Source organism: Amblyomma maculatum, chromosome 7, assembly GCF_055883805.1.
Source record: "Amblyomma maculatum isolate TAMU_Amacu chromosome 7, ASM5588380v1, whole genome shotgun sequence".
In the NCBI taxonomy this organism is placed as follows: Eukaryota; Metazoa; Arthropoda; class Arachnida; order Ixodida; family Ixodidae; genus Amblyomma; species Amblyomma maculatum.
In genome coordinates, this window is record NC_139350.1 from 46,398,501 (window position 1) to 46,420,709 (window position 22,209).

The window sequence follows — 22,209 nt, forward strand, 5'->3', positions numbered from 1 at the left end:
CCTAGCTCCCACCACCATAACTATAACCTTTATGAAAACCAGTGAAATTCTGGAACATTGCTGGCTGAAACTTAGCTGGTCACAAAAGGAATAGGCATTAATACATAAGCAAATTAGTGTGCATAAGATACGCCTTAGTTACAATACAGTGCTGCAGATGACTACCATAAAACCTTTGTTACATTCCTGGCTCATTTCCCAGTTCACAGGTTAAAATCACGGGCAATATCAAAACTCATATTTACAAGGTATTTCTTCCAGTTATTGCTTTTCTAGATAACAATTTCAAAATTTCAACACATGCTTGTCATATATGTTTAGTGACCAAACAGACATGCACAAATACAAGAGCTGCCCACATTCTGAGCATTCAGCATACGGGTCTGAAATGCAGCTGCAAGCTCCCACTGATAGCTTCTTTGCAGTGCAATGGCATAATGGGAAAAAGCACTGAAAGAAACTGTCATAATGTAAAAGCTGGCTATCAGGGCAGGGTGAGAGAAGGTGGAGAAATACAGCTGGTTTTCATTGCGAAAGCAATACTACTCCCATTGTTCAACCCTTAGCGTAGCCACGGTCGGTAGGCACGTGTAGGCTGTGACGTCATACCAGCCAGGAGAGATGGGCTACAAAGTCTAGTCGTCGGGTGGCGGCGGCGGTCGGCAAGCACGGGGCGCTGCAGCTGGAGCCGCGCAGCTACCGAGTGGAGGCGCTGCTGTCACCTCTTTTCTCAAAGTTAAAAGAAAGAGGAGGAAAACGACACTGTAATGGATGCTTTGAACAGTGAAGACTTTGTCGACATGTTCACGCAGCAGTCAGGAACGCTGGAATGCAACAACGCGGCAATGACGTGTTCAGGAAACAGAAGAACAGCAACAACGGCTTGAAAAGGAGCGTGTTGGTCGTGCTGCTCGACAGGTAAAGTATAACGAGACCCGGAGAAATGGCGTGCAGAAGAGATGTCGCAAGAACGAGCTGTATGTTTGAAAGAGAGACTGGAACTGTCACTTGTGAAGGCTGGTTTCACTGTGTCAACGAGGGACTGGGAAGAGCAACGACGTTCAAAGTATGCGAGAAGAGTTAGTCAATTTGACTCGGCTACTCATCAATTTCATAGACGATTCACGAATAACCCTTTCGGAAGTGTGTGCTCGGCGTGTGATCGCCTATTGCATAAAGACTGCTTGACACTGGTAAGCGAGCTCATGTATCCTACTTCAATGCATGTCGTGTGTTAATCGTACGGTCAACATGGTACACCACATCTGGCTACATTACGAGCTAAACTATAGCATGGCCATGCTATAATTACTTTCGAAACCTACTGGGTTTAACGAAAGCTAAGCACCACCTAATTTTTCGGAGTGCATAAGGGGAAGGTTATCAGGAGGGAAAGGGGGGGGGGGGGGAAGGGGCAGGTTTAAGGGAGCAAAGCATCTAAACAGATGTGAAGACATATTTACTTTTGCCAATGCCATTGACACATGGATGTTTGCAAAGTTTGTTCCCTCCTAATGATAACTCTGATCTGGACTATATTCTGCAATACCTAGTAAGAGAACTGCTCTCACCTTGCACCAAGATGTGGCAATTGAGAGTTTTAAGAAGGGCAAGTGTTAACTCACAAATGGATCACAGTGAACAGCCACATTTTTAAAAATTAAAACATTTGAGACAAACGGTTTTCCATTCAATTTTTCCTGTTTAAAAATACTGATCAGGTTTAATTCATAAGCTATAATGACACAATGTCGACAAGGGCTAAGCTAACTGGGTTGAAACCGATATTTTGAAGAGGAAAACCTGCTTTGCTCTCTCACGGTCATCTTTTTTCTAGGTAATAATTAATTCTTAAGTCACATAGGCAGCTTTGGCCAAAGAGCACCATGCCACAAGGTATTTATTCTGTTACTCAAGGTGAGAACAAAACTAATTTTCCAAGCACTTCAACACAGTCAAGTCAAGCACCTGCCATGGGAAAGCTTGCACTCAACTGTACCTCAGCTGGGTAGCTGGTGACTATGGTGATTGAACCACGCACCTTCTGCAAGCGAAGTGGATGATCGAACCACTAGGACACTACTGCGGTGAATTTTTACACTCTTGCCATTCGGATGTTATAAAAATCAACATCCAGGAATTTTGCCATGCTGAGCCTGTTTCACGCTAACCTTTCATGCTAACTCCACTTGCTCCAGTTGTTCAATAAATCGAACTCCGCACCACACAATGGAAGGTGCGCCTTTCCCAAAGACTATCGCACCACCCTCAGCCGTTTGTCGCACGACGTTCTCAAGCTATGTGAGGAAGAAATGAGAGAGAATAGTTCGACGACGGCTGGTCTGGAGCAACGCCGTGCCCTTCCCTCAAAGGTATGTGCATCTAGGGTGATCGTTTGCTGCCCGCCAGCACGCGACGCCATGCATGCATGCATGTGAAGCCATGCATGTGAAAGAACGAGAGGGAACAGATTTTGAAGCAGTTGGCATGGAACAGACGCAGCCAATGAAGCGTAGGCTTTCGGAGGAAGGGAAACGACGCAACAGAGTGAAGAGCAAGGATGTACCCATTCTCCAGCCAGGCTTTCTACCCTTCCTCTTTCTTTCCCAGTCTTCGTTCGCAGCAGCATGCACTACGCATGCGCCGATAAGCTCAGCCCGTGGCAGCTGGAACGTCGGATGCTTTCTCTAGTGTGTGTTGTGAATCTACTCTCGCAGCAGGTGACGTGCAATGCGAGTCTTGTGTCGTGCTAAATGTTCAGCGTAGCTTAAGCTATGGCGGCTGCGGGCGTTAAGAAACGACAAATTCGTTTTTTTTTATTGTTTTTGTTGTTGCGAGAGTCCATTCCTGCCGTCGTGCTGAACGCGCGCCATAGAGTAAGCTATGGGAGCAACAGATATTAGAACACAGCATATTTTTTTCTTTTTTTGGATGAGTCGAGAGTAATCTATTCTTGCCGTAGTGCTGAGTGTGGGGCGTAGTTATGCTATGGCGGCTGCAGTCATTAAGAAGCAACCGATATGTTCTTCGTGTGTATTTTTTTTTTTTTTTAAGTTAATTCTTGCCATCGTGCTGAAAGTGCGGTGCAGAGTAAGCTATGGCGGCAACGAACGTTAGGAAGCAGAAGATTTTTTCTTTGCAAGAGTCGTCTATCCTTGTCGTCGTGGTGAGCGTGCAGCACAGTGCAAGCAATGGTGCCTGCGGACGTTAAGAAGCATCAGATCTCTCTCAGAGAGTCTCCTATCCTTGTCATCGTGCTGAACATGCAGCATAGCGTAAGCTATGGCTGCTGCGGACATTATGAAGCAGATGTTTTTTGTTTGTTTTTTTCAAGAGTCGTCAATCCATTCATCTATGAATCTACGAAAACACGGGGTCAGGTTCGATCTCGACAGCGGTTTTTAGCATTAGTCACTTCAAACAGCGTTTGCAGCTATCACGCTTTCCAATGATTTTGTTGCGGTAGACTACGCCCACTCCAAACGTGATGTGGTAAAACGAACCTGGTCTTGTGCAATCAAGTCATCATGGGCACTCTACCAAGTTTTCTCCCAGCCACTGCAGGAGCTATCAAAAGTACAGTCAGAAGATAAACACGCCCTGACGTTATCGCTGTGCAGCATCTTGGAGCGCTACGAATAAATAAGATGTGGATGCGACGACCGAAACAAAGGAGTGCGCCACTGAGTAACGGTTTTCTTTCAAATTTTCGGCAGAAAAATGGAGGGTGGGTTCATTGAGCCAGTGGGCCGATTACACGGCAAAAATGTTACTTTTCACAATTGCAAGCGGCGTCTTTAGCCGATTTTTGCATATCTAATTATAGATATATGAAACTATATCGCGATTTCCTTAGAGTGCAATATATATCCAGGTTTGACTGTATATGGGTAAGGAAAAAAATACTTCGAAAAGATGCATTAGTAAAGGTGCACATAAAGGCAGTACGAATCAAGTCATGACTGAGAGACTATTTACTCAGAACAGATGACCGAGGACTAAGTTGATGCATTGCCAGTGTACAAATGCATTTATGGCACACATACCAGTTAGAGAGAAAAGGGGCGGCAACGACACTGCCGCACTAGTTCGTTTTTTTCGGCGCCACTTATCTCCTCTATCATGCGCTAGCACACCAATATGCAGTAGTTATTCCGACGAAAAAAATGACTCAGCTAGGACACATTCTGAACAAATGCCTGGTAATCTTTGCTTCTAATCTTTTGTCCACATTGGCTGTCTTCATGCATATACTGTACAGTGTATTCCATCCAAAAATGGCCGAGTGAAAATAGCTGGCTGGATTTCTTTTTGGATGTCACAGTCAGGAATGCTTGCAGTTGTTTCTTTTCATGGCAATCTCAGCATGGTTAGAGTAGCACTTGGTGCTTTCCAGGTTGGGACACCATTGTGGCAGTGCATGCCTGCACCCAACACCTTTCTCTGGCATGAGGTCTCCTGGATTTGGCTGCACTTTCTTGTCTGCAATGCCATCCTCAGTTTCACATCATGTAGGCCTTTTGAGCCACAAGTTCTTTGCATGCCCAGCGAACTTGGTTCACATCGTGCACGAAGTGTCTAGCCGACGGCACCAGACGACAAGTGTGTTGATGAGAATGACATGGAGTGGGAAGTGGTCCCCGTCCTTGAAGATAGCAGATTTCATACAATCGAAGAAGGAGAATGACTGCTATACGAAACAGACTGTGAGTGCACCAACACTGTTTTTGATGGGTTGGTAGCAGGTTTTTTGTCCACGAAGGCATGAGTAGCATGAAAGGCACACTACCCATAATACAATAGTAGCTTGCCGAGCCTCTTTACTTTCATTATTTCGTAGACAGCATCTGCATATTGTCATCTTTAGAGATGAATCTGACAGCAGCGAGGGGGAGGTAGCAGCGGCATCGGCAAGTAACAGTCTCCAGCCGACACTGTCGGACTTGGGATACCCCGGTGCAAGCGCTGATGTCCAGCTTCTGCCAGTGAGCGAGAGAGAAATCTGAGTCAAGGGGAGACTGTACTTGATATCAAATTACAAACAGCTCAGTGAGCGTTTAAAAAAAAGGAGGCTTTATGTGAGTCGTGCACTTTGACTACTAGTTGATAAATAAGCAGCACAGTATTTTGCGAGGAGTGCAAGCGGTGGAAATAACCACCTCATATAAACTAGCCAGGCCATAAAGTTGTTTTATTTAGGAGTTCATTCTTTTTTAGGCCTTTTATCTGTTTTACACAAAGATGATATGGGCCAAGCTGGCCAAAAATATTTAGCGACCACTTTGGTGGCACCTTGACTTCGCTCTAGGTGGAGAGCAAGCGGACACGAGCTCCAAAGTGCACCATTAGCATCGCCTAGAGATGCTCAAGAATAAAGCACTTGCCTTGGCCTCCACTGAAGCCTGCATTGCTTTGTGACAAGGTCAAGAAGGACTGCAATGCAGTGCACAGCCAGGTATACATTTTGCTCCTCTGGGTGGCAGCAAGCAGGCACAGGCCCTCATCCCAGGGACATCCATTGCTAGGCACAGATGCTGCAATGGAAGAAAATAATAGGAACCGTTTCAGTTTGATTACACTTCCTGCATTCCACAGAATGCCTCTCGCATACCTCAGATCGAAGGCAGCCAATGAAGTGAGAGCTAATGTATTTTTAAATACAGAAACAGAGACACTAATGTTGACTGTTTCTGAGCTCAACAAAGTGCCCCATTTTTTTTTTCTAATCAATTGCACAAATACAGCAAATTAAGTCATAGCTTTCTCTCCATCTCATGCAACCATTATTGTGCATCAAGAATTAGCAAAAAAAAAATAAATCCTAGGAAGCTAACTTTAAGTGCAAAACACCTTTTCTATACTTTGAAAAAAAGAATGGAATGTCGAGGATCTGAGCGCAAAATTACATCCCACCCTTGGAGGCTTCACCTAATCGTTGTCATGACAAACTTACACAGCGCCTCCAGCCATATATGCCATGGAGGGTTTCCATAATTCAGAGGCATAAAAAACATGAAAATCCAAGCGCACACAATCCATGTTTGTATGCTGCAATGTCCTCATTATTCCAAAGCAACAACTTATCACAAAAATTGTTTTATCTGCTTCTTCTGTAGTTAAATCACAGTTTTTATTAGTTGCATTTAGCTAAGAACCTACTTCCCCAGACTCCCCTCCCTAAGTGAACAAATTTACTCATTAGAAGGCATTGATTTCCTGAAGTTTATACTCAACACATATTTAAGAATGACAGCATTCTCAAACCTTAAATTATAAGATATGCAAAAGGTCCAGTAATAAAAATGAAATGCACACTTAAGCACACATTTATTTGAGAAAGCTTTTTATCTGAAGAGCTTTTTTCAGTACAATATTCAAAAGGTTATGAAAAAACTACGCTATCTCTGCTATTGCTCTCTTACATTCGAAGTGCATTTCCCATTTATTCCTTGAAAACAGCTAACTAGGGACACAATGGAAATTGAGAATACCAAACTAGAATCTTAATCTTGAAAAAGTGCAATAAGCTTGAGCCAAGAAAGTCCTCAATTGTAGTGCCTCTCATTTTGATTGCAGCTTCACATGTATCCTTGTCTGTCCTATTCTCACTCTTTCAGAAATATGTTATCATGTAACCCAAGCTACCCTACACATAAAGGGAGCGGGGGGGGGGGGGGGGGGAATTTTATGAAGTATGTCCCTGCTACCAAAGAAACATATATACAGAAATTTGAACACCTGAATTATAGCAATTTTACATGTACAGATTTCTTGGGCATTCTTGCATTGCACATCTGTGAATGGGAAATCTCACCAAAGAGCTAGATTTCAACACATCATGAAGTATGCAATAATGTGTGCATTATGAACTACATCCAGAACTACTGTATTTTTGGGTGTATAAAGCACACCTTCTTTACAGGTTTTGCTAATGCATGTCATACAGCAGTAAGTCTTCAATGCATTGCCTCCTTTGCGCCACACCCTGTCAAAAAAAAAAAAAGATACATGACATTTGTCACGATTTTCATGTAATATGAAATTTTTACTGCAGTGAAATCATGATATTTGTCGTGACAAGGCTGCTGCTCTTCAGGAGTGCAGGTAGTCCCCATCAACAACCTCACTCAAAAATTAGTTGCTGTGGAACCAAACTTTGCAAGTTGTCTTTTATTGCATCAGCTGCTTCATTTCCAGCTGTCCTGACAGGTGGCACATTTCTGCAGGGAAGCAGTCAGCAACAAAGACTCAGACTCTGGCACGCAAGCATGAAGACAGCTGCTGTTTCTTCAACCTGCTCCCACTCGGGAAGCTTAAAGGGCAGTAAAATTGGGGCACAATAAGGGCATTCTAGACAAGTAAGCTGTACAGAGCTAAGAAATGACATCTGAAAAATTAAGGTGTTCTTTCAAAAGATACCTTAGAGAATCCAATGCTAAAGTTTCTAAACGCAGCAGTGTGTATAAAAAGATGCCCCACCATTTAAAACATGGCTAATACAATGCAGCATGCTTTTGATGCTTAAATGACTATATATATAATGAATCTTGCAAAAAGAAAAACACTTTAAACATGATTTCTTTTAGGTGCCATCGAACATTATGATTCTATTACGATTCTGTGCTTTTCTCATGTTTTTTGTTTCACAAAAGGTATGTCTAAACATTTTGCACGGTTCTGTGTCCCAAAGTGGCTCAGGCTATCAGAGACGCCATAGTAAAGCGCTCCACATAATTGCAACCGCATTGAGTTCTTTACTTGGCCTGACACTGCACAGCCCACAGGAGCCTTTTATGTTGCCCCCATTAAAATGCGGCCTCGCAGCCAGGATTGATCCTGGGTCTGCCCGAGGATAGTCAAGGACCCGAATTATTCATCCACTGCCGCAGGGTGTAGAATGCAGTGTTAAATATTCGTGGTAATCACTTTTTCTTTATTTTAAAAGGCCTACAAGAAGTTTGCAAAATGTGTGCTAAGTTTGTCTAAAGTCATAAAGCACTTGACTTTATAAATTGACAATAATAGACTGAATAAACTATGATGAGCATTAATAATGTGAGGTTTTCACACTTCTCACCATTCAGTTCATTACCAAAATTGGCAATAACAGTCACTGCAGGCAGATGACCACCTCTTCAAACTATCAATACAGTCGTGCCTCGTTAATGGACGACTTGTATTATGGACAATATTTCTGAAAACCAAACCTCTTTCACGTGTTTCTGCCTCGTTAACATGAAAGCTCGCTGATCGGACAATGGACAAGGAAAAAATGCACAGACTCTATTGGGGCCCATGTAGTTTTGTCGCGTCAATATGGACAAAAATGAGAGCCAATTCTCTGTTTCATTCTGCTGCTTGACATTTGCACTTTGAGTGCATACCACTTGAATGAAATTGGGCAGTGCAAATCACTAAGTAACGTCCCTTTTCTTTCCTGGTTTCATGTTTACAGAGCAAATTTGCCTCGATAGCCGATGCACACTGTCATTTTCCACTTTGCATGAAGAGCTGTGAAGAAAATCCTATCTGCAGCGTGTGGAGAGCAGAAAGACAAGTTAAGCAGCTTACAGCCAAATGGGTGCTGAATCATGTAGCAGCAGTTTGTGGAATGTGAGCAGCTGTAGTAGAAACTCTTATTCACAGGATGTCATAAGGCATATCTACACCACTAGATGCGTTAAGTGCAACTACAGTTTATTTCAAGATTAAAGGTGTCTGGGATATTAGGCTCGTAGTTTCCCAAGTTATGAATAGCTTCAACTTAAGCGCCCAATGCTGTCAACAAAAGCAGATCATAATTATAGCATGTTTTCATAAATACTTTTCTTTGCATATTAGGGACAACTCGTTTTATCGACAGCTTTGATCAGAAAGTGTCTATATTGAAGAAGCACGACTTAATTTCTTTACGACAACGTTTTTGAAAAAGTACTTCTGGATTCCTCCTTTCCAGTAACCTGGCAATGACATGTTTATATATATTTGCCAAACTATATTTTCAAGCAACCATCTACTGGAAAATGTTGTAGGCAACTGTCTCTTAGCAACACCCATAAAAAAGACATTCTGTTTTAAAAAAGTCAATCTACCTTAACAACTTCTGACACACAGTTGACAGTTCCCTATCGGATATTGCAGCTTTGGCAACAGATGCTCGTCAATCCTCGACATCTTGCACACAAATGTTGATGCCACCATAAACTTTTCCTTTGATAACCCGTGTGTGATTGGCACCAACAACGTTGCAGGCATGCCACGGAAACTAGGCCAGAAACTCGCTCCTTTAGCAGCGCTCTGTAGGTAGAACTGGAAAAGCAATTTTCCCTGTTAAGATCATTTCTCAATGCCTTTGCTCAAATGAAGCTTAAATTCTGTGGTGAAAGGCAAATGTAGCATGATATACAGTTGAGGAAGAATGGTAATAGATAACACAGTGTCCGAGCACTCAGCGGAAAAGGTTGCAACAACTCGAACAATGAAAAATGAAATATCAATTCAAAAACCATTCCATAGATGAAGCTCCATATTAACTTTTGCAAAACCTTTAACCCTTAACATAATCTTACTCAATGCAAAGCAAGAGTTGGTAAAACAAATCCCAGCAGAGTAGAAATTCAGTTCAGTGAACGCTATAGGGAAGCAGTAACATATGTACAATTCTGAGGACAAGAAAAGCTGCACATTTCTTAACACTGAATTCTTAGCAACAAGCATTGAAATTTCATATCTGTAGAAGTAGCAAAACCTCACAGCCCCACACTTTCGCTTCTTTAACATGTGCCAGTAATGCATAAAAGTGTTACCAAAGTTATAATTTGGAATACCCATAATGCATTGTTTTGTGAACAAATCATGAATCAGAGTTCAGTTAATTTTGTCCACTGCAGAACAGGTGCAGCAAATTGAGGAAAACATCTGATTCACGCCATATCCAGACCTGAAGGCCACTTGCCTCCCCCCCCCCCATTCATTTATTTCTTGGGAAGGGGGGGGGGGGGCAATATCTTGGGTACATAACTTTACCCATCTTTTTGAAGTTCAGTGCTATTGACCAGCATTACCATACCCCCTGTGTTCAATGGAGCCATTGGAAATAACCTCCTTTGTCACAAGCAAGGATGCTTGAGGCATACAAGTCCTCACACCAACACACGATTAGACAGGATGTCCACAACAGGACGTTGCATCACACGTCGCCACTATTCATGCAAATCGCCACTGGCTTGCCAGTGTGACCTTCAAAACTTGAGCTTAGAGCTAAGACTGGCAGAAAAGCTTTGAGCATCAACCAATGCAAACATGTTTTTTAGCCCCGCTACAGCAGCCTTCATTTAATGCTCATCCCAGAAGCTACGAATGCACGACATACTACCAGAAGTTCAGATTATTTGAGAGTTCACAAGAGTACATCAAAAGAAAAATGGGCAGTCAATGTTTGCAGTGTAACCTCTGATCCTTTGCTTGCAAATCAGACACACTGCCCCTACACCACTGAGGCATATTGCTGCAAACGGACAGAATGAAAGGGATTAAAAACCAATGTGTGAAAGGAGAATTTTCACACACATCACTGTGCCTGGATTTTGCAATGACGTAAACAAGTGGCGTGATTTAGGCCTCGGTTATTATATTTCATGCAATCGAACTGCAAGTGGCAAAGAGTAAGTTAGGCATCTTTCCACCATTTTGTAGAAGTCAATGCTTCCAAGAAAAAAATTCAAAAAGTACACTTGTGAGAAATCAGGTCTTGTTTATGTATTATTTTCTTTGCGACTAAAGACCACACCTTGTTCATGTTTTCCGAACTAATAGGCACTTGTGCAATAATCAAGCTCCCAAACTTTATATCTTATACATCAAGGGGAAGCATAGGGAAACTTAAGCCAAATATTGAGGTCTGAAATTGAAATATATTATAAATAAATTCCATTCCTAATTTTGCTCAATGTTCTACAAACAATGCTCAAGACGTAGGCAAGAAGCATTATGAAAAGACAATATTGCATTATTTTGTTCCTAACAAGTTATGAGAGCTCAAACTTGTCACTTCTCCAGCATTTGCAAAAGCACCTCGACTGTTGTCGTGAAGCGCCTGCTACTGCGCCCCTTGCTTTAAATTGTCTTTATTGCAATGATAAATATTTTTCATCAGTGGACGTAGTAATCAATTTTTATTAGGCAGCGCCAATCGGTGACTTAAGCGAGATGAAGTGGTGCTGCTGTCGCCAAATGAAAGCAACAGCGGGGGGAACAGGCCATAATAATTCATGAAGAGAAAAGAGTTTTCTTGTGTTATTGTGTGCTTGTCTTGCCATCCTTTCTTAATAAAAACCGTGAACATCACAATATAATAAACAATTTAAAAGGCAATGTATTTTTAAAACGTCTACTATGCATTCGGAGTGGCAGTGTGCGCCCATATTAAACGTTCCTTAACATACTTTACAGTATATTGTTCTCTTTTCATATTCAACCAACAGAGAAAGCTTTTGATGGCTTTATGGGCAGTAGATTTAAGGTCATAACTGCTGCTAAGACCAAATAAACTGACAGATGAGATAGCTACACTCAAGACGGAGCAAGCGGAGATGAGAAAACTTGTTTCCAATATGAATCTCAGGTATACGAAACTGGAAAAACGAGCAGCAGTTGTGGACATAACGGAAAAGAAATTCAACTTTCTCCAGACGAAGCTTACAGAATTGCAGGATCACAGTAGGCGCTCAAACTTAGTAATTTTTGGCATTAGGGAAGATTAAGATGAGGACACCGCTGCATTAAAAGACAAGGTTATCACTGATCTTTTTTCTCCTACACTTAATGTAAATTGGACTTCGGTTATGAAATGTTATCAAAGTTCTTCGTCCATATTTTCCAAGCGTCCATTTCTTCGGCCAACCTTCATGATGACTGGCGAACGGGTCGTATAGTCCTTGTGTTCAAAAAAGGCAACTCCACCCTCCTCCAGAAATATCGCCCCATTTCATTGCTATCATCTTGCTGTAAAATGTTAGAACACATGATTGCCAATTACGTTACTGAATGTATAAATAACAAACGTTTTCCAACTCCACTTCAGCATGGCTTTAAGAAAAGTTACTCAACTCTAACTCAACTACTACAGTTGTGCACAACTTCGCAGAAGTCCTCGATACATCGGGCCAAATGCATGCAATTGTTTTAGATTTTACCAATGCTATCGGCCTCGTTTCGAATAGCAAACTAATTTGCAAACTCAAATCAGGAGGTCTACTTTCTTTCTTAATCAAATGGATTACCGCATACCTCACTAACAGAACCCATTTTGTGTTGGTGGTCACTCTTCACGCTCCCTCCCGGTAACATCTGGAGTCCCTCAAGGAAGCATCCTTGACCCTTTTTTATTTTTTATTTACAAAAATGATATTGTTAATGTTACCACTGATCAAGTTCAAATTAGGCTTCTCACGGATGACGGCACTTTATTCACAAAAATTAAAACTTCGGAGGACCAAGTAGTGCTTAACTCTAACCTCAACAGCATTAACGATTCGTGTCACAGACACGATATGAAGCTAAGTGCTGAAAAAAACAGTTTACATGAGAATACATAATAAAAAGCAGTTCATCGTATCAGTACCGCCTATAATCAAGGTGCCTATCAGAAGTAATGCAGTACAAGTACTTTGGTGTAACAATAACTAATACCTTAAGTTGCAATGCTCACATTTCCAACATTTGTGCATCACCCTTCCGTAAACTGTTTTCTTAGATATAAATTAAAACGTGCTCCTTCCGCAACCAAGCTCATTAATCATCAGACCCTCAGACCGAAATTACAATATGCCTGTACAGTGTGGGATCCTTTCACTAAAACTAATATCCATGCATTAGAAATGATTCAGCAGAAAGCAGTTCCATTTATTTTTTCTAAATTCCGCACTCCCGATACCCTTACAGCTTTAATAAATATTAACGGCATACGAACACTCGAAACTCGGAAAAAGCTTTTGCGATTAAAATTTCCTTTTGCTGAAAAATAACAAGTTATCAATGAGCGAGGACCCTTAGATAAAACCACTAGTGAGACGATAACGAGACATCGTCATGCCCAGTCCTTAACACCTCATTTTGCCAGAACCAAAATGTTTAAATATTCTTATTTCCTACGTACAATAACAGAATGGAACAGGCTTCCTTTGAGTGCACTGCTAACCACTGGGAGCATTTCCGGTTATCTATAAATGCTTTTCAATGTTGTATATGCTCAGTTCTGATGATAAACTGTGTTCAATTTGCTTATATTTGTGCCTATGTGTTCGAATCATGCCTGCATTGTCCTTGGTTTGATTATCTTTTAAGTTGTATGCTGAATGTTACCTTGTTTTGTAGTATTGCGTTTTATTGCCCCTCCTGCCTGGGCCTACCAAGGCTGGCACTATAGAATAAATAAACAAATAAGATGTGTCCAAGGTGAAAATACTTTAAATTATCATGAGAAATGTGAGTATTGATATAGCTGTGTATTACTTCAAATTGGAATAGTGTCTTGTGTATTCATACATGCTGCTTTCTATGCTACATTCGGTCACAGATACAGCTGCAAAAACCTGACAGCCTGGACAACCTGAGTCGAATACAGTTCCCAAACAGCGTCATAGGCTAACCGCATATTGAAGCAGACCAAGTTGTTAACACTGCTGGCTAATTCCGGTGACTGCCTGCTCCACCTGTAGGCCTTTTGCACAATGATTGGCGCACATTGCCACTTTAAAGAACAAAGCATTTTATATATGCTGATCTTTCAGGATTACATATAGGATCTAAAACGTGCCTCAAGTAAAAGAACTCTTATCTGACCCATGACGTCGCACATGTCCGCCTCGTGCTATGCAAAATGCACGCGTGCCAAAACAAAAACCTTCTTTAAGGTCATGTCGCATGTCTGAGCAACAAGGCTGCAAAGAATTTCGATACAAATATCAATTGCACAAAGTGTGGCCAAACAGCTGCGCATCCATAAAGTGCTGTTCTCTGCAACAGGAGATGGGAAAAACTGCAATGGCATTTGCGGATTAGTAAAACACCAGTCATCCCTTAGCAACCAGGGAGCAGGCAGCACGAACATGATACAATCGGCCGCTGAAATGGTATCTTTTCAGAGAGGCTGAAGAGCGTGCAAATGTTCCCTGAGCTTGGGAACAAACTTCATCAATCACTTGACCAGAAAAAAGGTGAGTGTGAAGACTTGCAACTGGTTGCAAGAATACATTCATGCACATGAAGGTTTGTTCGCAACGTATCAAGATGCCGATTCATCTTTGACCCACAATGGAAATAAAATAATTTTGAAATCGTTTTGCACTTCCGTCTAGGTTTCTGCAGTTCGTCATCTTCATACACCTCAGCTCACATTTATCTTCAATTAAATTCTTTAATTCTACAAGACAAAAAGTTACATCCTGGAAATGCTCAAGGGATAAAAGCTGCTACAGATAGATTTACAGGTGCTCAAGAAGCTCTGAAATTGGCAGTCAGCGACGGAACGCACATGGACTGGTTTAAAGAAGCCCATAACAAGCATACTTAAATTAGCAACGGATTTCAGGAGTACAATTACAGACCCAAAGCAGTGGTGATACATTCAATTACAAAAATAACAAGCGGGAAGAATAATTGCAAGTTGAGGTGAACCTCTACCATCGAAAGAGAGCAAAGTCTCCATTTACGAAGCATTTTTTATCCATATCCTGGCCCATTTATGATACCAGTTCATTGATAGGAAAAATCAACCACTAAAATGTCTCCATTCTTTTATTGAAGCTGTTTTATGGATATGCTTTGCTTTCATGCAGTTTCCTTTTCGACGTCAAAGTTCTGTGTATGCGCAGCGCACAAAAAGAAATAACATTTTGCTTATCTACTCAGGGCTTGAGCTATGTATCGAATAGTATTTCGCAAATTTATTTGAGCTGCGGGCGGAGTAGCAGCTGCTTCACAACCTTCATTGAGCTGCTCTTGCCAATATTGAAGAAGTGACACGTTTAGGCTCTCGTAGCTTGATAGGAATAAAAAATGCAACACGCTTTTTCATATAATATCTTGCCTACGTCTTGACCATTATTTGTAGGATCTTGAGCAAAATTAGGAATGGACTTTATAATTTATGTTTGAAAAGCACTCATACAATCAAAATATCAAATATGTATTTCTTATGCTGCCCCTTGATGTATAGCAGTTAAAGTTAAGGTTGGGGGTCCCACTACGGCAGCGCGAATGTGCCATTTTAGGCAATGTTTTCGTCAGCATTCTGCGAGTTGTTCTTTTTCGAACATCACAATGTAAGCACCTTTCAAAAGCTTAATATACGCTCTGTCAAATGATGTGCACTGCTTTAGTGTGCCATCGTTATCAACTGCATAATAGGTGGTATTGCAGATGACAAATTCGGTAGCGTCGTTGATATACCCTACTTTGGATTAATTTTCTGAATAAACTACTGCACTTAGGACAGTTTTCTTTGGCCTACGCAAAGAATGGGTATTTATCTTGGACTGAATAACGCATAACAGTTTTAATTTAATCAGTATTTGATCGGCAGCCTTTTAAACATGGTAAAGCTTGGCTGTTTTGAGCACGAATATCTGTGCTTTATCAACGTGCACAGCAGGAAAATTTTCACCACTTCGGGCGCACATTATGATAGTTCAGTGTACGAAATTTCATCGAAATTTATTTGCTAGTTCGTTTTTTATTGCCTTTCAATTTGAAGATTTCCCTAATACTGCCTCACATCGCATAGCTTGACCAGGAAAACCGCTTATTCTAATGCCTAGGAATCATGCATGGCGAAACTAGAATAGTAGTTCTTGGTTCGTATAAGCGTAAATTGCGCTTTATACAATTGGCATGATTATACTGAGCCTTCAAATATAATCAATTTTTCTTACACGGCATTCAATCGAGAAGGCCGCCATACTCAACAATGTGAGCCTTGTTTGAGTCTGCTTCCTTTTAATGTTGTATTACTGTAAAATAAAAGCACAAACCATGGTGATAATTAGTATTTGCACCTGTATTCGCTCATTATAGGTTTTTTGCTGCTAGCGCCATCTAGGTAAAAGCAGCAAAATTGTGAGTTCATTCAATTACCAGGAGAGGCGCGTGTGACTACACTCCTTCAAAGTATTGAAGCCAGTCAAGAAACCTACAAGTCAGCTTCTCTGCAGTGCAAAAACCCCTTCACCTTGGCGGCCAAACCTGTTTTGGGGGCAGAAATCAGGTGCAGTGCAGGAGATGTCTATTGTGGCAATAATGGTCATGTCCATTTCCTGCACCCCTCTTCTTCTTGTCGCAAATATGGGATTAAGAACCCGTCCATTTGTGAGTGCCATTCATAACACCTCCCCTGCCCCTACCTCCTCCAGGTAGTCAATCATCATCATCATCATCATCATCATCAGCCTGATTGTACCCACTGCAGGGCGAAGGCCTCTCCCATATTTCTCCACTTAACCCGGTTCTGTGCTAGCTGCATCCACTTGACCCCTGCGAACTTCCTAATCTCATCCGCCCACCTAACTTTCTGCCGCCCCCTGCTACGCTTTCCTTCCCTTGGAATCCAATTTGTTACCCTCAGCGACCATCGGTTATCCTCTCTTCGCACTACATGTCCTGCCCATGTCCATTTCTTCTTCTTAATTTCTACTAGAATGTCAGTAACTTGAGTTATTTCTCTGACCCACTCTGCACGCTTTCTATCTCTTAATGTTACCCCTACCATTTTTCGTTCCATAGCCCTCTGGGTTGTCCTCAACTTAAGTAGAACTCTTTTGGTTAGCCTCCACGTTTCAGCCCCATAGGTGCGTACAGGCAAGATGCAACTATTGTATACTTTCCTCTTGAGCGATACCGGTAAGCTGCTAGTCATAATCTGCGAGTGCTTGCCAAATGCGCTCCATCCCAATCTTATTCTTCTTGTTATTTCCTTTTCATGGTCCGGATCTGCGGTTACTACCTGTCCTAAGTAGACATATTCGCCTACTACTTCCAGTAATTCGCTACCTAATGTAAACTGCTGTTCCTTCCCGAGGCTGTTGAACATTACCTTAGTCTTCTGCATATTGATTTTCAAGCCTACCTTTCTACTTTTTCTGTCTAGGTCATCAATCATTATTTGCAGTTCATCCCCCGAGTTGCTTAGCAAGGCAATGTCGTCAGCAAATCGCAGATTACTGAGGTATTCTCCATCTACCCTTATCCCTATCTGCTCCCATTCCAAGTCTCTGAATACTTCCTCTAAACAAGCGGTGAATAGTACTGGGGAGATTGTGTCTCCTTGCCTAACACCTTTCTTTATGGGAATTTTGTTGCTTTCTTTATGCAGAACTATGGTTGCTGTGCAGCCACTATATATATCTTCCAGCACTTTCACGTACGGCTCCTCTACCCCCTGATTTCGCAATGCCTGCATCACCGCCGAGGTTTCAACTGAGTCAAATGCTTTTTCGTAATCAATGAATGCTATGTATAAGGGCTGCTTATATTCCGAGCATTTTTCTATCACCTGATTGATGGTATGGATATGATCGATAGTAGAGTACCGTTTCCGAAACCCTGCTTGATGTATAATAGGTTAAGTTAATGACCTTGCTTATTGCACAAGTGCCTATTAGTTCGGAAAGTTTCAAGAATGTATGCCTTCTATTCGTGGAGAAAATAGTTCATAAACATGGCCTAATTTCACATATAACTCTACTTTTTGAATTTTTTTCCTTAGAAGCTGCAACTTCCTTAGAATGGTGGAAAAATGGCTTGATCCCTGCTTGATCCTTCGCTTGATTGCAGTCTAAGGTATTCCTGATTCTATTAGCAATTACCTTAGTAAATACCTTATACGTAACAGACAGTAAGCTGATTAGTCTGTAATTTTTAAGGTCCTTAGAGTCCCCTTTCTTGTGAATGAGGATAATGTTTGCATTTTTCCATGGTTCCGGTACCGTCGATGACACCAGGCACTGTGTATACAAGGTGGCCAGTTTTTCTAGCACGATATCCCCCCCGTCCTTCAGCAAATCTGTTGGAATGCAACAACGCGGCAATGACGTGTTCAGGAAACAGAAGAACAGCAACAACGGCTTGAAAAGGAGCGTGTTGGTCATGCTGCTCGACAGGTAAAGTATAACGAGACCCGGAGAAATGGCGTGCAGAAGAGATGTCACAAGAACGAGCTGTATGTTTGAAAGAGAGACTGGAACTGTCACTTGTGAAGGCTGGTTTCACTGTGTCAATGAGGGACTGGGAAGAGCAACGACGTTCAAAGTATGCGAGAAGAGTTAGTCAATTTGACTCGGCTACTCATCAATTTCATAGACGATTCACAAATAACCCTTTCGGAAGTGTGTGCTCGGCGTGTGATCGCCTATTGCATAAAGACTGCTTGACACTGGTAAGCGAGCTCATGTATCCTACTCCAATGCATGTCCTGTGTTAATCGTACGGTCAACATGGTACACCACAATTGGCTACATTACGAGCTAAACTATAGCATAGCCAGCAGCAGTTTGCGATTAAAATTTCTTTTTGCTGAAAAATAACAAGTTATCAATGAGCGCTGACCCTTAGATAAAACTACTAGTGACGCAATCAATGAGACGTCACACCCAGTCCTTAACACCTTATTTTGCCAGAACCAAAATGTTTAAATATTCTTATTTTCCACGTACAATAACAGAATAGAACCAGCTTCCTTTGAGTGCACTGTTAACCACTGAGAGCACTGCCAGTTATTTATAAATACTTTTCAATGTTGTATATGCTCAGTTCTGGCGATAAACTGTGTTCAATTTGCTTATTTTTTGTGTCTGTGTTAAATCATGCCATCGCTGTCCTTGGTTTATCTTTTAAGTTGTATGCTGAATGTTACCTTGTTTTGTAGCATTGCGTTTTATTGCCCCTCCTGCCTGGGCCTACCAAGGCTAGCACTATAGAATAAATAAACAAGTAAGATGTATCCAAGGTGAAAATACTTTAAATTATCATGAGAAATGTGTGTATTGATATAGCTGTGTATTACTTCAAATTGGAATAGTGTCTTGTGTATTCATGCTGCTTTCTGCGCTACATTCGGTCACAGATACAGGTGCAAAAACCCGACAGCCTGGACAACCTGAGTCGAATACAGTTCCCAAACGGCGTCATAGGCTAACCGCATATTGAAGCAGACCAAGTTGTTAACACTGCCGGCTAATTCCGGTGACTGCCTGCTCCACCTGTAGGCCTTTTGCACAATGACTGGCGCACATTGCCACTTTAAAGAACAAAGCATTTTATATATGCTGATCTTTCAGGATTACATATAGGATCTAAAACGTGCCTCAAGTAAAAGAACTCTTATCTGACCCATGACGTCGCACATGTCCGCCTCGTGCTATGCAAAATGCACGCGTGCCAAAACAAAAACCTTCTTTAAGGTCATGTCGCATGTCTGAGCAACAAGGCTGCAAAGAATTTCGATACAAATATCAATTGCACAAAGTGTGGCCAAACAGCTGCGCATCCATAAAGTGCTGTTCTCTGCAACAGGAGATGGGAAAAACTGCAATGGCATTTGCGGATTAGTAAAACACCAGTCATCCCTTAGCAACCAGGGAGCAGGCAGCACGAACATGATACAATCGGCCGCTGAAATGGTATCTTTTCAGAGAGGCTGAAGAGCATGCAAATGGTCCCTGAGCTTGGGGACAAACTTCATCAATCACTTGACCAGAAAAAAGGTGAGTGTGAAGACTTGCAACTGGTTGCAAGAATACATTCATGCACATGAAGGTTTGTTCGCAACGTATCAAGATGCCGATTCATCTTTGACCCACAATGGAAATAAAATAATTTTGACATCGTTTTGCACTTCCGTCTAGGTTTCTGCAGTTCGTCATCTTCATACACCTCAGCTCACTTTTACCTTCAATTAAATTCTTTAATTCTACAAGACAAAAAGTTACATCCTGGAAATGCTCAAGGGATAAAAGCTGCTACAGATAGATTTACAGGTGCTCAAGAAGCTCTGAAATTGGCAGTCAGCGACGGAACGCACATGGACTGGTTTAAAGAAGCCCATAACAAGCATACTTAAATTAGCAACGGATTTCAGGAGTACAATTACAGACCCAAAGCAGTGGTGATACATTCAGTTACAAAAATAACAAGCGGGAAGAATAATCGCAAGTTGAGGTGAACCTCTACCATCGAAAGAGAGCAAAGTCTCCATTTACGAAGCATTTTTTATCCATATCCTGGCCCATTTATGATACCAGTTCATTGATAGGAAAAATCAACCACTAAAATGTCTCCATTCTTTTATTGAAGCTGTTTTATGGATATGCTTTGCTTTCATGCAGTTTCCTTTTGGACGTCAAAGTTCTGTGTATGCGCAGCACACAAAAATAAATAACATTTTGCTGATCTACTCAGGGCTTGAGCTATGTATCGAATAGTATTTCGCAAATTTATTTCAGCTGCGGGCGGAGTAGCAGCTGCTTCACAACCTTCATTGAGCTGCTCTTGCCAATATTGGAGAAGTGACACATTTATGCTCTCGTAGCTTGATAGGAATAAAAAATGCAACATGCTTTTTCATATAATTTCTTGCCTACGTCTTGACCATTATTTGTAGGATCTTGATCAAAATTAGGAATGGACTTTATAATTTATGTTTGAAAAGCACTCATACAATCAAAATATCAAATATGTATTTCTTATGCTTCCCCTTGATGTATAGCAGTTAAAGTTAAGGCGGGGGTCCCACTCCGGCAGCGCGAATGTGCCATTTTAGGCAATGTTTTCGTCAGCATTCTGCGCGTTGTTCTTTTTCGAACATCACAATGTAAGCATCTTTCAAAAGCTTAATATACGCTCTGTCAAATGATGTGCACTGCTTTAGTGTGCCAGCGTTATCAACTGCATAATAGGTGGTATTGCAGATGACAAATTCGGTAGCGTCGTTGATATACCCTACTTCGGATTAATTTTCTGAATAAACTACTGCACTTAGGACAGTTTTCTTTGGCCTACGCATAGAATGGGTATTTATCTTGGACTGAATAACGCATAACGCATAAAGGGCAGCACCGACACCGTAAGGTGAAGCATCGCATTCCAACATCAATTCCAGCTGCGGATTAAAGTACGTTAGCACTGGGGCTGAACACAAAGCATCCTTGGCCTTCTTAAATGCCGCGTCTTCTTTTTCGTGCCAAACCCATTTTGCACCTTTTTCAAGAAGGCTGTACAGGGGTGCAAGCATAGTGGAAAGATTTGGCAAAATCTTGTTGTAAAATGTAACCATTCCCACAAAGGATCGCAACTCGGCAACATTTCGCGGTAAAGGGGCTAGCCTGATTGCATCCACGTGCTTCTCGAGGGGGTGTAGCCCTTCAACATCAATACGATGACCAAGATACGTCACCGATTTTTCACCAAACTTGCACTTGTCATAACGAAGTTTGATGCCGTTCTCGCGGAAACGCTGTAGCACCGCTTGCAGATTTGCGTTATCAGCATCGCTGCTCTCGGCTACCAGGACATCGTCTAGATAAGCCTGAGTCCCTTTAAGTCCTTGCAGCACCGATTCAATCTTTTGTTGGAATATCGCTGGCGCTGATGCGGTGCCAAACGGTAACCTGTTGTAGCAAAAGAGCCCCTTGTGTGTGTTTATCACTGCTAATTTCCGCGAGTCTTCATCTAGCGCAACCTGATTGTAAGCATCGCGAAGGTCTAAAGTACTGAATTTTTTTCCTCCACATAGATTTGCAAAAATGTCGTCTATGACAGGCAAGGGGTACTGCTCAACCTCGCACACAGGGTTTAGTGTAATCTTGAAGTCTCCGCAAATGCGCACTGTTCCGTCCTTCTTCAAGACTGGCACGATGGGCGTTGCCCATTCAGAATGAGGAACTGGTGATATTATGCCAGCCGAGACTAATCTGTCAAGCTCTTTAGACACTTTATCACGAAGTGCAAAAGGAATTTTCCTTGCCTTAAAGAACTTGGGCTTTGCTCCGGCCTTGATGTGCAGTCGGGCTGGCGGACCTTTCATGAGACCAGCGCCTTCAGTGAACAGGTCGCAGTTTTGCTGGAGCAGCATCGGCACGTCCTCCCTGGCTTGCTTTGATACGGAAGGCTTCGAATACATGGTCAGCACCTGAATGCGTTCGTCTGTCAATTTTTTCA

The 22,209-nt window shown here is 41.8% G+C and overlaps 1 protein-coding gene across 1 annotated transcript in view; it reads right to left on the bottom strand.

Annotated features, from left to right (window-relative positions):
* Window positions 1–5,178: 5,178 nt before the first annotated feature.
* The window catches only part of LOC146183125 (uncharacterized), a 37,671-nt gene continuing 20,640 nt past the window's right edge, over window positions 5,179–22,209 (bottom strand). Inside the window, exon 3 of the mRNA XM_084608691.1 lies at window positions 5,179–5,534. Within this exon, the coding sequence (XP_084464817.1) occupies window positions 5,356–5,534 (179 nt within the window). The 3' untranslated portion in view covers window positions 5,179–5,355. The remainder of the gene's footprint in view (window positions 5,535–22,209) is intronic.